This window comes from Myotis lucifugus, unplaced genomic scaffold (assembly GCF_000147115.1).
Source record: "Myotis lucifugus unplaced genomic scaffold, Myoluc2.0 scaffold_601, whole genome shotgun sequence".
Taxonomy (NCBI): domain Eukaryota; kingdom Metazoa; phylum Chordata; class Mammalia; order Chiroptera; family Vespertilionidae; genus Myotis; species Myotis lucifugus.
The window spans coordinates 249,721-264,457 of record NW_005871649.1 but is presented as its reverse complement, the minus strand read 5'-3'; the positions used below and the strand labels follow the sequence as shown (position 1 = coordinate 264,457).

At 41.2% G+C, this 14,737-nt stretch overlaps 1 protein-coding gene across 1 annotated transcript in view; it reads left to right on the top strand.

Moving 5' to 3' along the window:
- The window catches only part of FMN2 (formin 2), a 132,437-nt gene that overhangs the window by 63,993 nt on the left and 53,707 nt on the right, over positions 1-14,737 (top strand). Inside the window, exons 11-16 of the mRNA XM_023745894.1 lie at positions 2,998-3,059; positions 9,244-9,335; positions 9,501-9,630; positions 10,779-10,925; positions 12,239-12,298; positions 12,473-12,593. Of these exons, the coding sequence (XP_023601662.1) occupies positions 2,998-3,059; positions 9,244-9,335; positions 9,501-9,630; positions 10,779-10,925; positions 12,239-12,298; positions 12,473-12,593 (612 nt within the window). The remainder of the gene's footprint in view (positions 1-2,997; positions 3,060-9,243; positions 9,336-9,500; positions 9,631-10,778; positions 10,926-12,238; positions 12,299-12,472; positions 12,594-14,737) is intronic.

The following is a 14,737-nucleotide window of genomic DNA, read 5'->3' as shown; positions in this document are numbered from 1 at the left end:
TGAATGCGTTCTCTTATTGCCTTGATTTTAGAATTTTATCAGTTGAAACTGTACCACCTACCTAATCACAGATTCTAAGAGAGGGAGTCCTGGAAGATGCCACTAAAAAATTAGTAACGTGAGTTTCAGTCTGAATCCTGATTTCCAAAACGGTAAAATGTGCTTTTGATATTGAGGAAATAGACCCTGTCAATACCCTCAACCCTTCTCAAATTGCATATTTTACCCTTACTTGCTATCTGGAACTCTCTCATTGTATCCCTTCATCTGCCAATACTTAATCTTCCTGAATTTCAGCTACTTAAGCATGATTCTATGGTTTTATCAAAACAGTTGATTCCCATGGGATCATGTTAGCATCTCTCAAGTGTAAAGCCAGTTACAGGAAAATTTTATGGAGCTGCTTTCTATTGAGATTTTTCTGTGAATGATTAAAAAATGAGGTTTGCCTGGCTGGTGTGGCTCAGTGGTTGGGTGTTGACCTATGAACCAGGAAGTCACGGTTCGATTCCCAGTCAGGGTACATGCCCAGGTTGCGGGCTTGATAACCAGTGTGAGGCATGCAGGAGGCAGCCGATCAGTGATTCTCTCTCATCATTGATGTTTCTCTCTCTCACTCCCTTTCCCTTCCTCTCTGAATTCAATAAAAATGTATTTTTAAAAACGAGGTTTCATGGGTTAGAAACTTGTTGATTTGCTTAGGGCCATATACCTATGGTTAGGACGATATATCAATGGCCAGGACCATATGGCCTTTATTAAGATATTCTTCAGTACCTGATACTGCATGAGTTTAAAAGATGAGAAACCTCCGTACAATCACAAGTAAGGCTTTGTGTGGGGAAAACCTGTAGGAATAATACTATGTTTTAGGATGATGGATGAAGTCAGAAGACAGTTGTATCTTTGATGAGTTTTGACTTGAGTATGAATAATTTCATTGTGTTTCTTTTACTTGTTCCGAAGATGAAATGGTACATGAAGTTGAGTGCTAGCATTTCTTTCATAGTTGTCTCCATCAATCTTTTGCTAAGTCACCAGAAGAATGTAGAAATACCTCATTATTAGCTAATGAATTTTGAAGACCAACCTTTGGCTTCACCATAAGGTTTTTTTTTTGTTTTTTTGTTTTTAAGGGATAGACTCTGTACATCTCCAAAGGGAATCATTTCATACATGAACTTGCTATCTTTATTTGGGTTTTCTGCATTTTGTTGTATTATTTATAACCACATTACTTCCAGTGAAAATCATTTGTTAATCCCTTTTATTTAATTTTTGAAATGTAGTCAAAGGTAGTTGGGGCAGTGTTTTCACTGCTTTGAAACACAGTTTGTCTTATAAAGTTGCCCTATGTAGTCTAAGGTCTGAAAAGATTTGTCCGAGAGTCTTAATCAAATTCTTAGACTGAAATTTGAGGCCTAATATTTTTGGAAATGGAGATAGTAGAATAGTATTAGGATGGAAGTAACATATTCTATTTGCTATGATATTTGTTGGTGAATCATGGGCCTTGTTCCCAGCTTCGAGCAGAAAAGCTAAATTATCTTGGTTAGAATTCCCATCCATCATACGCTACAGTTTCCTACTTGCCTTTCTTAATTCCTTCTTGGGATGTTGCCAGAATCAACAAGAAACTGTCCCATGAGCTTTAAGCTTTGAGAGAAAAGACATTGTAAAATGCCTCCGTTATCAAGACAAATACAACTAGTTTGTGATTATCTACTTTGTGATTTTCCTTCCAGAAATATTTAATTCTACAAGAGCTATGCTGGTTACTCGGCACAAATTGGATCAGGACCTCATGTCTAACTACTCTGTATGTGGGTAATACAGAATGCTTTTAACGAACCTATGTCCAAACCGAGTTATACAACACACCGATTCCAAAACGCAATACAACTCTCAGGCCACAAAATGCATTTAAGAACATACTCCCAATTTTTCATGATCCATTCCACTTCTCCCTCGGATAAACATGGGTAGTTTGTATATTAAGTGTGGATTTAAAAATTTTTTTTATTGATTAAGGTATTACAAATGTGTCTTTATCCCCCCATTGTCCCCTCATCCCCCCCCGCCCCAAGAGTGGATTTTTAAGGATGCACCTGTGCTCATCTCAATACCATAATCAAAGAATTGTTCTTTTATTAGAACAATTAAAAAAAGTATCACAGGAAATGCACCTGTCGTTTCTACATCAAGCCCACCAGTTGAGGGATTGGAATCAACCATTTCCTGTGTCGGCAGATAGAGCATTGATCAATGTCAAAAGAGGTTGTGACAGTAACAGGAGTGATCGATCTGATTTTCTGCTGTGAAGCAAGTTTTTCAAACTCAGGCAGTTATTCCTGGAAAGACACTCACAGTTTAGCTTTGACTTTGGACTGGGCCCTATGCATGAGGGTTTGTATTTGTGGAGTAAGTGAGAGCTCAAACTTGTACCCCCCCCTCCCCCCCCCATTGAAATCCCTTGAGCTTGGTCTTTGCAGTGGGGCAAATGAATGCATTGAAGTGAGCGCCTTACCTTCACTGACTGCTGGGCCATGAACACTATTCCAGAGCTGGTCACCACTGCTCAAGATGGCCAGACCTCACAGCCCTAGCTGGTTTGGCTCAGTGGATAGAGCATCGGCCCATGGACTGAAGGTCAAGGGCACTTGAAGGTCAAGGTTCAACTCTGGTCAAGGGCACATACTTCGGTTGTAGGCTGGATCCCCAGCCCCAGTCGGGGCGCGTGCCAGAGGCAGCCAATCCACGTGTCTCTCTCACATCGATGTTTCTCTCTCTCTCCGTCTCTCCTCCTCCCTCCCACTCTTTCTAAAAATCAATGGAAAAATATCCTCGGGTGAGGATGAACAACAACAGCAACAAAAAACACACACAAATAAATAAACAATTAATGAAAGAAGAAGAAAAAGTGGCCAGACATCTTTTCACAGCTGGCTGATGGCATTTATATTCTTTCTTTTTTCTTTCTTTTTTCTTTTTTTACAGCTGTTGTGAACTTGGACAATTCTGTGGTTGACCTGGAGACCCTTCAAGCTCTTTATGAGAATGTGAGTAATAGAAGGAATTGGAAGTGTGAGTATATAATACGTACACACTACTTGTCACTGTACGCAGCTAGGCTTGTTGCTTTAAGAAGGAAATCTGCCCTAGCCGGTTTGGCTCAGTGGATAGAGAGTTGGCCTGTGGACTGATGGGTCCCGGGTTCGATTCCTGGTCAGGGCACTTTCCCAGGTTGCGGGCTCCATCCCTAGTAGGGGGCGTGCAGGAGGCAGCCAATCAATGATTCTCTCTCATCATTGATGTTTCTCTCTCTCTCTCCCTCTCCCTTCCTCTCTGAAAACAATAAAAATATATTAAGAAGGAAATCTGATCTGGGTGCATTGTATGTATGTAAGTAAGTATAGGTTTGGCAAAATGCTTTCTAGAAATGCACAGAACAAGTGAGTGAGAAGCCAGTCTCTCTGGTAAGGGCCAGAAAAGTTGGGGTGTGAGATTTCCAGTCCAACTCCTTCACTTCCCGGGTGGAAGCTGGGAGCTGGAATTTGCTGTGGGCTCATGGTGTGCCGAGCCGGTAGTCTTGTTGCAACTGTTGCTCTAATCTCGGCAGCCCCCAGGGGACCAGTGAATGTTGGTTCCCGCCAGCCCTCAGAGACAAGCAAGTTAGCAGCTAGATCCTTGGGTGTAGGAGCCAGAAAAATCGTAGTAGCTAGATGTGTAGTTCAAACTCTTCATTCCTCAGGGAGAAGCTGTATGAGGGAGAAGCTGGGTGTGAGGGAGAAGCTGGCTATAAAGGGACCCCTCCCAGTCACATGGCCTGTGCCTGTGGCAGAGATTATGACAGGGGTCTGCCTCAGCTTTTCCTACAAGTTTCTTTTCTTTTTAAAAAATATATTTTTTATTGATTTTAGAGAGGAAGAAAGAGATAGAAACATCAATGATGAGAGAGAATCATTGATCGCCTGCCTCCCGCACGCCCTCTACTGGGGATCGAGCCCGCAACCTGGGCATGTGTCCTTGACTGGAATCGAACCTGGGACCCTTCAGTCTGCAGGCCGAGGCTCTATCCACTGGGCCAAACCGGCTAGGGCTTGTCACTCCTTTTGATGTGCGTCTTACTCGTGTGACGGCATCTGCAGAAGGGAAAAGTGGCCTGTGCACACTTGGACTTGGCTGGGGTTCTCCTGGGAAGTGTTTCAAAGTTCACTGTGTTGTCATAACTGTAATCATTGTGTTCAGGTCTGAAAGCAGCATTTGAAAGGTATCTGAGGGGAATCTTAATTTGGCCTTTATTGTTTACTAATGGCATTGCAGGGAACATTTAAATTTTGTCTAGAAAAATTTTATCTAGAAAAAAATAAACCGGAGTGTAGTGTTTAAACTCAGTTTGTTGTTATTAAATCTATGAGGACTAATCTTATTTAGCATTCCACTACTTATCCCGGAGGGCAAAATAACATAACTAACCTGAAACCTTTCCCATAAATACATGCATTTTTTTATATATTTTTTTGCCAGATGCTTGCATGCATGTCATTGGACTGTTTGAAAGCAGTCGCATTTGATCTCTGGGTAACAGATGGAAGTATTTGCTACACAAACCTTATTTAGAATATCAACTTTTTTCCCCCCTCCCCTAATTGCATATGTTTGGCAGCGGCCTTTCTCCTCTAGATGTGAATGAATGTGGGGCAGCCTCCAAATCTAAACACACCCTAATTTCAAAAAGCGCAATCCCGAGCGCCCGATTCCTGTTTCCTGAGGAGTTAAAACCCGGTGAAACGACACAGTTACTAAATACACTACATCCTTCTGAGCTTTCACAACCAAAAATCCTTCCGGTTCTCTCAAGGTTATTGACTGTTATTGAGTTCACATAGTAAAGCCTCTTTCTAAGCAGTTTATAACATGTGCAGTTGATTCGACATATCTTTTGCTTCTGATTTTTAATATCCTTGTACTAGAGGCCCGGTGCACGAAATTCGTGCACGAGTAGGCCTTCCTTCCCCGGGCTGCTGGCACCGGCTTCCCTCTGGCACCTGGGACCTGGGCTTCCCTCCGGCCACTGGTTTCGTCTGGAAGGTCATCTGGAAGGATGTCCGGAGGGACATCTGGTCTAATTAGCATATCACACCTTTATTATTATAGATTCTATATGGCAGGTGGCTCAGGCAGGCAGTTCTGGCCTCCCAGCCCAGCAGCTCTCTGCTGCTCTGGGGTTACAGCTCAGGCTGGGGAAATGCAATCTTACAAGGAAGCTGCATGTGCCCTCCATGGAAACAGGTGAGGCTGGCTTAATTAGAGAAGAGGTCCTGTCCCAGTCCCTGATTGGTCAGTTTTCATGACAACAAGGGCTCCATAGTCTCGCAGTTTGATTGGTCCAGAAGCAAAGTCCTTAGTGGTCAGAATGGAGTCACTCTGATTGGTCAGTGAAGATGCAAACGAGGACTTAGTTGCACAATCTGATTGGACAGGGAAAGACAGTTGAAATAAGATCCTAGGAACTCTCTTAGAAGGGTTGGTTGACTCAGATGGCAGGAGCACAGTACAGCTTTTCCCTGAAGCATGGAGCGTGGGAGAGACCCCTGTTTAGCCATGCCTCTGAGACTCTGTTGATAAATGTGAACCCAAATAGCCACCAGGAGGCCTTCGTAACAGGCACATTGATTCTCAGGGTCCACAGATGGGAAGATGCCTATGCCACATTTCACACTTCCCCGAGAAATTCTGGTCCGACTACTGACCTAGGAAAGACCACGGGCCTGTCTTTACTATGTTTTGACCTGAAACTAAGAGGTATCCAAGATTGCTAGTATTTGGAAAGAGAGGAGAGGAGCAGCCAAAAGATCTATTGCTGTGTTCACATTCTTTATAAAGTAGATGGAGACTAAATTCTTCGCAGATAAAAATGATTTGGGGAATGACTTTTATGTTTAGCTCCAGCTTTGATCCCTGCTGCTATTTTTGTCCTTGGATTTTAGCTCTAAATGCAAACCTTGTTGGATAATGGAAACACTTGTTTGCTGCTCCTTTGAATGAATCTGCTTTTGGTCCCGAAGGAGGTCTCCCCTCAGAAGAACCTGCATTGCACATCCTTGCGTGCGGTGTTGAATGATCATCACCCTGTCTGTCTCTACCAGCCATTGTTTTCATATTAACTGTCTTCTTCCGTGATGTGCCTCTGGCTTCTCTGAGCACATTAGCACACTTTTTAGCTCGGTGGAGTACAGAGAGTATTTCTTGGCCATTTGCTCTTTAATAACTATTCCGCCCTCGTGGGAGGACTGTCTCTCCTGACACGTGTGTACTAAACATTTCCCAGTAATTTTCCATGATGGCAGGCGAGCAGTAGAGAAATAGTGCAGTTGGCTAGTAACCACGGTAAATTATTCCATCCCAACGCCATCAATGTTCGGGATACCTCCTGTAAATCCCTTTTTTTTTCTGCTGATGCTCTGGGAATGTACGTACGGCTAGGAATATTATAGCTCATGTAGAATACTTTCAGGGTTGGCTTGTGTATGGTCATATTAGGTAGAGATTTCCAACGGTAGTAAATGTTGATTGTTTTATAAGTACAAGCCAAGAGCCTTGGTTTTTACTAAAGCGTGGGTCATGACTTGAAATTATGCACGAACAGTAATAACATTGGATGCTTTTGACATATTAGCTTGAGAGGATAATTACCTTTCCTCCTGGAGGCCCGTGATTGCGACAACTAAAATTTAATGTGCAATAAAGTTATTAAAGAAATAAATAGCCACGTCTTTTTTAAGGATATAAAACTCCTATCAACCTTATTTAGGAGGTTGAATGATTCCAGATGGCATCTCATGAGTGTTTGGTTCTGAATTTCTTTTTGTTTACTTGCATGTTTGCCAATTTATGGTTAAGTACTCAAGGTTTAGGTCCCTGAAGAGCAGCTGTTCAGCCCTTAGACCAGGGGTGGGCAAACTTTTTGACTCGAGGGCCACAATGGGTTCTTAAACTGGACCGGAGGGCCGGAACAAAAGCATGGATGGAGTGTTTGTGTGAACTAATATAAATTCAAAGTAAACATCATTACATAAAAGGGTACGGTCTTTTTTTTTTTTTTAGTTTTATTCATTTCAAACAGGCCGGATCCGGCCCGTGGGCCGTAGTTTGCCCACGGCTGCTTTAGACATACAACATTAGATTGCTGTGCATGTGCCGCTCCCATTTTGCAAATTCTCCTCAGTCCTGGGCATTTAAAGATATTCCAGTTATTCATTGTACCTGGAGAAGAAAGATCTGTGCAGCTGTAGAATGTGAATCTATGGATCATAAAAAGTGTATCTCTTGAAAAGCTAGTTTTTAATATTAGAGGAAGTATGAGTCAACAAATAGTATGGAGACCAGCCATAAACTCTTTAATGTGTAATGTTCAAAAGGATAATTTAAATTGTCCTTTAAATAATGCAGAAGCATTTCCCCTTAAAATTGCTAAGAGATTCCCAGTCCAACGCAATGAAAGCTATTTCATTCATAACATACCTGACATACAGATTCCCCACTCGCCCCCCAAATCAAATGGTGGATGTCAAGTATACAACTGAATAATTGCAGGCTAATGTCATTAGTGCTAGGATAGAATTGTGTGGAAAGAGCAGGAGAGTGGCTGAAGAGCCAACATTATTTGATCTTGCGGGAACTAGGATAATCTTCATAGTTGGGCAATGTTTGGGGCTATTCTTACATGGTAAACGGTAGGTAACATGTTTGAGAGAAGAGTTGAAAACACGTTCCCAGAAGATGGAGCAGTTGGATCAAAGGCATAGATGTGAAAAACTAGAATGTATTTTGGGTGAGAAAGTCTGTTTCCGGAAAGTAGTACATGGGGGAATTGGAGTTGGAGTTGGACAGGGGTAGATCAGGTTATTATTTTTTTGTTATGGAGTGGTATGAGTTCCTTATGTATTTTGAATATCAACTCCTATTTGGATATATTCTTTGTGAATATACAGGGGTGGGAAAAAGTAGGTTTACAGCTCATATGGAAAATAATACAATAATTAATAAATAATACAAGAAATAAACTGTTTCGTGTACTCATAACTATAAACCTGCTTTTGCCCACCCACTATTCTCCCATTCACTTGGTTGTATTTTGGTTTCGTTGGTTGTATTTTCCTTTGCTGTACGGAAGCATTTTAGTTTGATGATGTTCCATTTGTTTATTTTTGCTTTTGTTTTCCTTGCTTCAAAGTGAAATATCCAAAAAGATATGACTAAGACAAGACTACAAATAAAACACCTCCAAAATCTCCATAAAGAAGAATAGACTTGTGATTCTCCAAGTCGATAAAGTCTTGTACCTTCTGTTAAAAATGCAGACCCTCACTTATAAAGAAACAAACTACGCTGATAAAATTTTAGCTTGATATTATAAAAGGTTGGGAAAGAAAAGAAGCATGAGGCCTCTTATTGTATCCAAAAGAAAACTCAGAAGTATCAAAACCTTTCATTTTCGCTCCATGACTTAATAATTCAATTGTATTTTTCTTTCCCCTAAGAAAAAATATCCATAAACAATGATTGAAATAGGTAAATAAATACATTTCCCCCCCTGTAACAATCTTAGAACAACCGTAGGATCAAATTGAATTTCCTTGATTCCTTAATGAGAAATACCACTTTAACATGAAAGTCTTGCCTTCTGGAGGGGATTATAAACAGCTCAGAGAGCAAGAGAAGAAGAACGTATTGTTTTAAAACATGCTTGAATAAATAAGTGTTTTGCAGATCACTGATAGTCAATAACACTATTTGGAAGATTTGGAGATGATCTGGTTTCCATTAAACATATTTACACTTTCAGATGCCTCATGAATGATGTCAAGCTTTCCTACAAAGGGATGCTAAGAAATATGAAAATACTAGAGGCCCGGTGCACGAAATTCGTGCACAGGCAGGGTTCCTAGGCCTGGCCCGCGATCAGGGCTGATCTATGAGGCGACCAGTGGGGCGATCGAGGTACTCCCACTGGCACCCGCCTTGGCTGGCCTGGGGCCTGTGGGCTGGGGGCAGCTCCTGCATTGAGCGTCTGCCCCCTGGTGGTCAGTGCACGTCATAGTGACCAATCGTTCTGCCGGTCACTCCGCCGTTCTGTCTATTTGCATATTAGGCTTGTATTATTTAGGATCTAGTTTTGCTGTACTAAGATCATCCTTATCTAAGGGACTCAGTTGACCCCATCTTGCCTTTTATTTGCAGAGAGCACAGTCGGATGAACTGGAAAAAATTGAAAAGCACGGCCGGTCTTCCAAAGACAAGGAAAGTGCCAAGTCCCTGGACAAGCCCGAACAGTAAGCATCTCTTAGGACCGCGCAGCGGGCCTCCAGGCCTGGGCGGGCTCACTCCCTTTGGAAAATGCAGGATCTTCTGTTCATCGTTGTTATGCGTGACATGAGCTTGGACATCTGTTTCTCTGAGTTACATCTTTCCCTCCGTACGCGGCTTTCTTCCCTTAGGTTCCTGTACGAGCTGTCACTAATCCCCAACTTTTCCGAGCGGGTCTTTTGCATCCTGTTCCAGTCCACGTTTTCCGAAAGCATTGGCACGATCCGTCGCAAACTTGAGCTGCTGCAGAAGTTGTGTGAGGTGGGTTGTGGTGTGGGGAGAGCGGACGCTGGGATTCGGATGATTAAGTTGTGTTCAGGCACGTTCCCATTTCAGAAAAGTTTGATTTATTCTAAGAACTCAACACATTTGAAGGCTAGCCGGCCCGCGGAAGAGAACGTGTTATGTCTGAGCTTTGAGAACCAAAGCTAAAGTGCACATGGGACCACAATGCTTGGATGTGGCCATTGCTGATCTTTTCTTTCTTTCTTTCTTTTTTAATGTTTTTATTGATTTCAGAGAGGAAGGGAGAGGGAAAGAGAGATAGAAACATCAATCATGAGAGAGACTCATGGATCGGCTGCCTCCTGCACCGCCTCCTACTGGGGATCAAGCCCACAACTCAGGCATGTGCCTTTGACTGGAATTGAACCTGGGACCCTTCAGTCCACAGGCCGTTGCTCTATCCACTGAGCCAAACCAGCTAGGGCCAGAATCATTACTTTTCATGGCCCTCAAATACATCAAACTCCCTATTAAATGTTATTTGAAGGCATTCTATGTACTTTCTGTCGTATTTGGAAGGGTCCCTCAATAACACGTGATTGATTCCAACGAAAGGATTTAGGATCAGCTGTACGAGTCAACAGAAGGTCAATCGTCTTCTGAAAACAAAGAATACGTTTTTGGCAGATTAGCAATATGAACATTTAAAACAGTTTGTCACGTATTGATAGTACCAATTGTTGTGGTTGAAAAGTAGTAATAAGGTCTTAAAGGCACATTTTCAGAGGATGTGACATGCAAAATCAGGTTAAATGATGAGTTTTGGAAGACGTGAGTATGGATTTTTCAGGGATAAACCTAAATTTGGATATTAATCTCTGGAACTATGTTTCAGTTTCCCGCCACTATGCCATTCATTTGTGTTGCTGCTGAGATAGGTACAATGAGGCTGGCAGCAAGGACATTATTTTGTAGTAGCTGTCACCGTATAGCCGTATTTGTTTCACAGAAATGGCCTAGATTTCTTCCTCTCGGAGGCACTCCTCTTCAAATATGATAACGACCAATAATAAAGTTTGGATGTCACCCCAAATGATCAGTGTCAGATGCATATCTGCCATGACTTAAGAAAATTCAAACAAAACTTAGTATCAGAGAGAAACGGCTCTTCATTCTGCTTACAGACTTTGAAAAATGGCCCCGGGGTTATGCAGGTGCTGGGATTGGTCCTGGCCTTTGGCAACTACATGAATGGTGGGAACAAGACTCGGGGACAGGCCGACGGGTTTGGGTTAGACATCCTTCCGAAGCTGAAGGACGTCAAAAGCAGTGTAAGTATTTTGTGTGAATGAATGTAGGCAAACTGAGGATTGGAGTGTGTGTGTGTGTGTGTGTGTGTGTGTGTGTGTGTGTTTTACAATATATTTTTATTGATGTCAGAGAGGAAGGGAGAGGGAGAGAGATAGAAACATCCATGATGAGAGAGAATCAATGATTGGCTGCCTCCTGCACGCCCCATACTAGGGATTGAGCCCACAACCCGGGCATGTGCCCTGACCCCCGTGACCTCCTGGTTCATAGGTTGACTGAGCCATGCCCGTTGAGCTGGTTAGTAGTTAGACTACAGGCCAGTTGTAATAAATGTCTCTTTATGGTTCTGAACTAAAGAAAAGTAATGGCCATCCCATATTTGTGATTTAGTGAATGACAATGTTTCCTGTGGTTTTGGGTGCTGTGCCTAGTGAATAGGCAGACAGTATTTTAAAATAAGTATTTTTTCACTCTACCGTGTCTGCTAATATTCATCTTTGTGGACTCTGAGGATTAATTAATTTCCATAAATTAGACAGTATATCTATTACCTTCTTCTTTCCTTCCATTTTAAGCAAAACGAAGATGAGGGAAAGTAGTTTGTAAAGGAAATGCAAAAAAAGAATAATTTAAAAATTAGTTCCTCCCCATCTTCCAGAAAGGAGATGAAAGGCTGTTTTTTGAAGACTATTGGATATGAAACAATTTTACATTTTTTACTGTAGATCTATATACATTGCACCATTTACAGCTGAGTGGATATGAGTTCCTCCATCTCATTGGCTGCCGTAAAAATTTATAATATGTATTTGCATTTTTAAAGCCCCCGATTCCTTGAAATAATGCTTAATTTTTTTATGTTCCTAATCTATATAGTATTAGCTAGAACATCAAACGTACTACTGGTCCAAATGTGTAGAAATGCTAGCAATATTCATCATCTCAGTGAAGATAGTAGTTATCCCCCTTAATAAAATCCATACAAATTAATGAACTAATTTTCTGACGGAGGAAAGTAAAAATAGGAAAGTATTTATAGTTGAGACTCCACCCTTAAACAGCTGTGCTTAGCATTTGGAGCTTAGATGTGAGTACTGGGGAAAATAAGATCTTCTATGCCATTCAAGTCCTTAATTATAGTCACTAAAATGACTTGAAATAGAGAATTTCATATTTCATTCTAAACCTTCTCCCCTATATATGCTGATTTCCTGGGATTTCTTTTATTTAACACTATATTTAACCATATATATATATATATATACATATATATATATATAAATTACTTAATATATATAATATATATATTACTTACTTTGGTCTTTCTGCCTAGGACAATAGCAGAAGCCTTTTGTCATATATCGTTTCCTATTATCTTCGAAATTTTGATGAGGTAAGACAGTTTTTTGCATATAGGGTTTTTTTTTGAGGGAGGAGGGGTTAGTCTTTGTTGTAAATGACTCGGCATTGTTTGTTTTTGCGGTTTTGCCATCCCTGCTGTCGTATGATTGTTATCGATCTCTGTGCTGATTGGTTAAAAATGATGTGTTTCTTGCTAATGAATTAGGACGCCGGGAAAGAGCAGTGTGTTTTTCCGTTACCCGAGCCCCAGGACCTGTTTCAGGCTTCGCAGATGAAGTTTGAGGATTTTCAAAAAGATCTCAGAAAACTAAAGAAGGACCTGAAAGGTAACGGAGCATCTTAAAGAAACTCATGTTTGTTAGTCATGCTTTTTTTTTTTTTTAATATGAGAAGCTAGACTTTTTGATGTTCTTGAACAAAAAAGTCTTTTAGAGCCTCTGAAAATTGTTTAGTATGGCTAAAGAATTTTTTTTTTTTTTTTTTTTACCAATCATCTTATTGTTTTGTTGTTTAAAAAGCTGGCTATTTGAATAGTCATCTCTTTCATCAGGAGCAAATTTGTCTTGTGTTTACAGCCAAGAACATGTGTGTGTTTTATCTTGTCATTGTTGAAAGATGACCAGGCCCTCCCAGCCCTCCCTTCATACACTTGCCCAAGACTTTGTAGCTTGTGAACTTTCTTGGGGACAAAACATCTCTTTTCACATATGTGGTCAAACAGCACACGTGTGTATGTCTTGTTGTTAGTTTGTGAAGCCTTATATCATTTTGAAGTCTGAAATTCATCAGATTTCTACCTTAAGAGTAATATTTACACAAAAGTAAACAGTGTCCCCTTTTAAAAATTATGTTGTGGTTAAAATCTCCTTTATTCCCTGGTCATGAGGTTTCTTATTGTTATGGAGCTGCGAACACCTCTGCTAGCTAAGCCTCTATCTCACTCTATCGGGCAAAGACAGGGAGTAAATGTACGTGAATTTTCTTTTCTTTTTTCAAAATATATATTTTATTGATTTTTCACAGAGAGGAAGGGAGAGGGACAGAGAGTTAGAAACATCGATGAGAGAGAAACATCGATCAGCTGCCTCCTGCACACTCCCCACTGGGGATGTGCCCGCAACCAAGGTACATGCCCTTGGCCGGAATCGAACTGGGGACCCTTGAGTCCGCAGGCCGACGCTCTATCCACTGATCCAAACCGGCTAGGGCAGTGAATTCTCATTGGATGTGTAACTACAGGAAAAAAGAGGCGTGGTTACCCCTGTCCAAAAACCACTCAGATGATGTAACTTTTTAAGGGATTCTACCCAATTTGGAAATGCTTATCCAAACTGATCTATAATGAAATGTATGGGGTCATATATATTCTGGTCGCCGATGCTTTTATGTGGGTTAAAATGCACACAATAACATTGCATAATTGGCTTGCAGTTTCTAAACACACAGCGCCCCTTATTATGAGCCTGACGCAGATTGGGCATTTGTGGGTGCATTGGGTACCCTCAAATATGGGTGTTCATTTACTGAACCCAAGAATGACAAGTTTGTTTAAAATAAGTAAATAAAATTATGTTATGTTTGTATAAGCCTATGTTATGATGTATTTAAGTATGACTTTTAAAAACAATAAAAGACAAACCATATATAGTATTTATCTTCCTTCAAAATTATGCCAGGTATATCGGTTTACAGGTTTGCTTATTAATATCTCCCACCCTCAGTGCTAGGGGCATTTCTGGGGGATCAGAAAAATACTTTATACTTATATTAACAACTCAGTCTTGCAAAGTAGGACTTCATAGTTTATAGGGGAGTGGAGAAAGGAGAGGAATGGCGATCGTACTTCTAGGGAACGTACGTTTGCTTATGATGGGACTGATACCTCACTTATTTTTCATATCTATGTGCTTTCTTCCTGTAGTTATTAAATATACAGGTAGCCATGAAAATTGCAAGTTCTCACAAGACTCAGAGCTAGACAGGGAGAACTCACAGACACCAGATAGTGGGTTTGAAGAGGACCAGTAGCCACTGCCACTGTCCTATTTCCTCTTGCACATCTGTCTTCTCCAGAGATGGGGTGGCTCCAGATAAAACATTGAAGGAGCATCTTAGCAAGTTTTGAGCACCTCAGAAGGTTAAGGAGGTAATGATTTTCACTCAAAGGGTTTACTCCTTATCTGTAACTAGAGGCCCGGTGCATGAAATTCCTGTAAGGGGCTTGGCCCTCGCAGCCCTGCCCCTGGCGCCCCCCCCCCCCCCCCCCACTGGGCAGTCCAAAAAGGTGTCCCGCATCCCGGCTAAATAAAATATTAGCCCTTTACTCTATAAAATAATGCAACTTTTCCGAAAAAAGTATTTTCCCTCTTGAGAACTGAGAAGCCCTGGGCCCACAAAATGAAGTTCTCCTATTTTGTGTCTCAAAGGGGTGAATACCTAAGAGGACCGATCAAATAGAGGAGGTTTTACT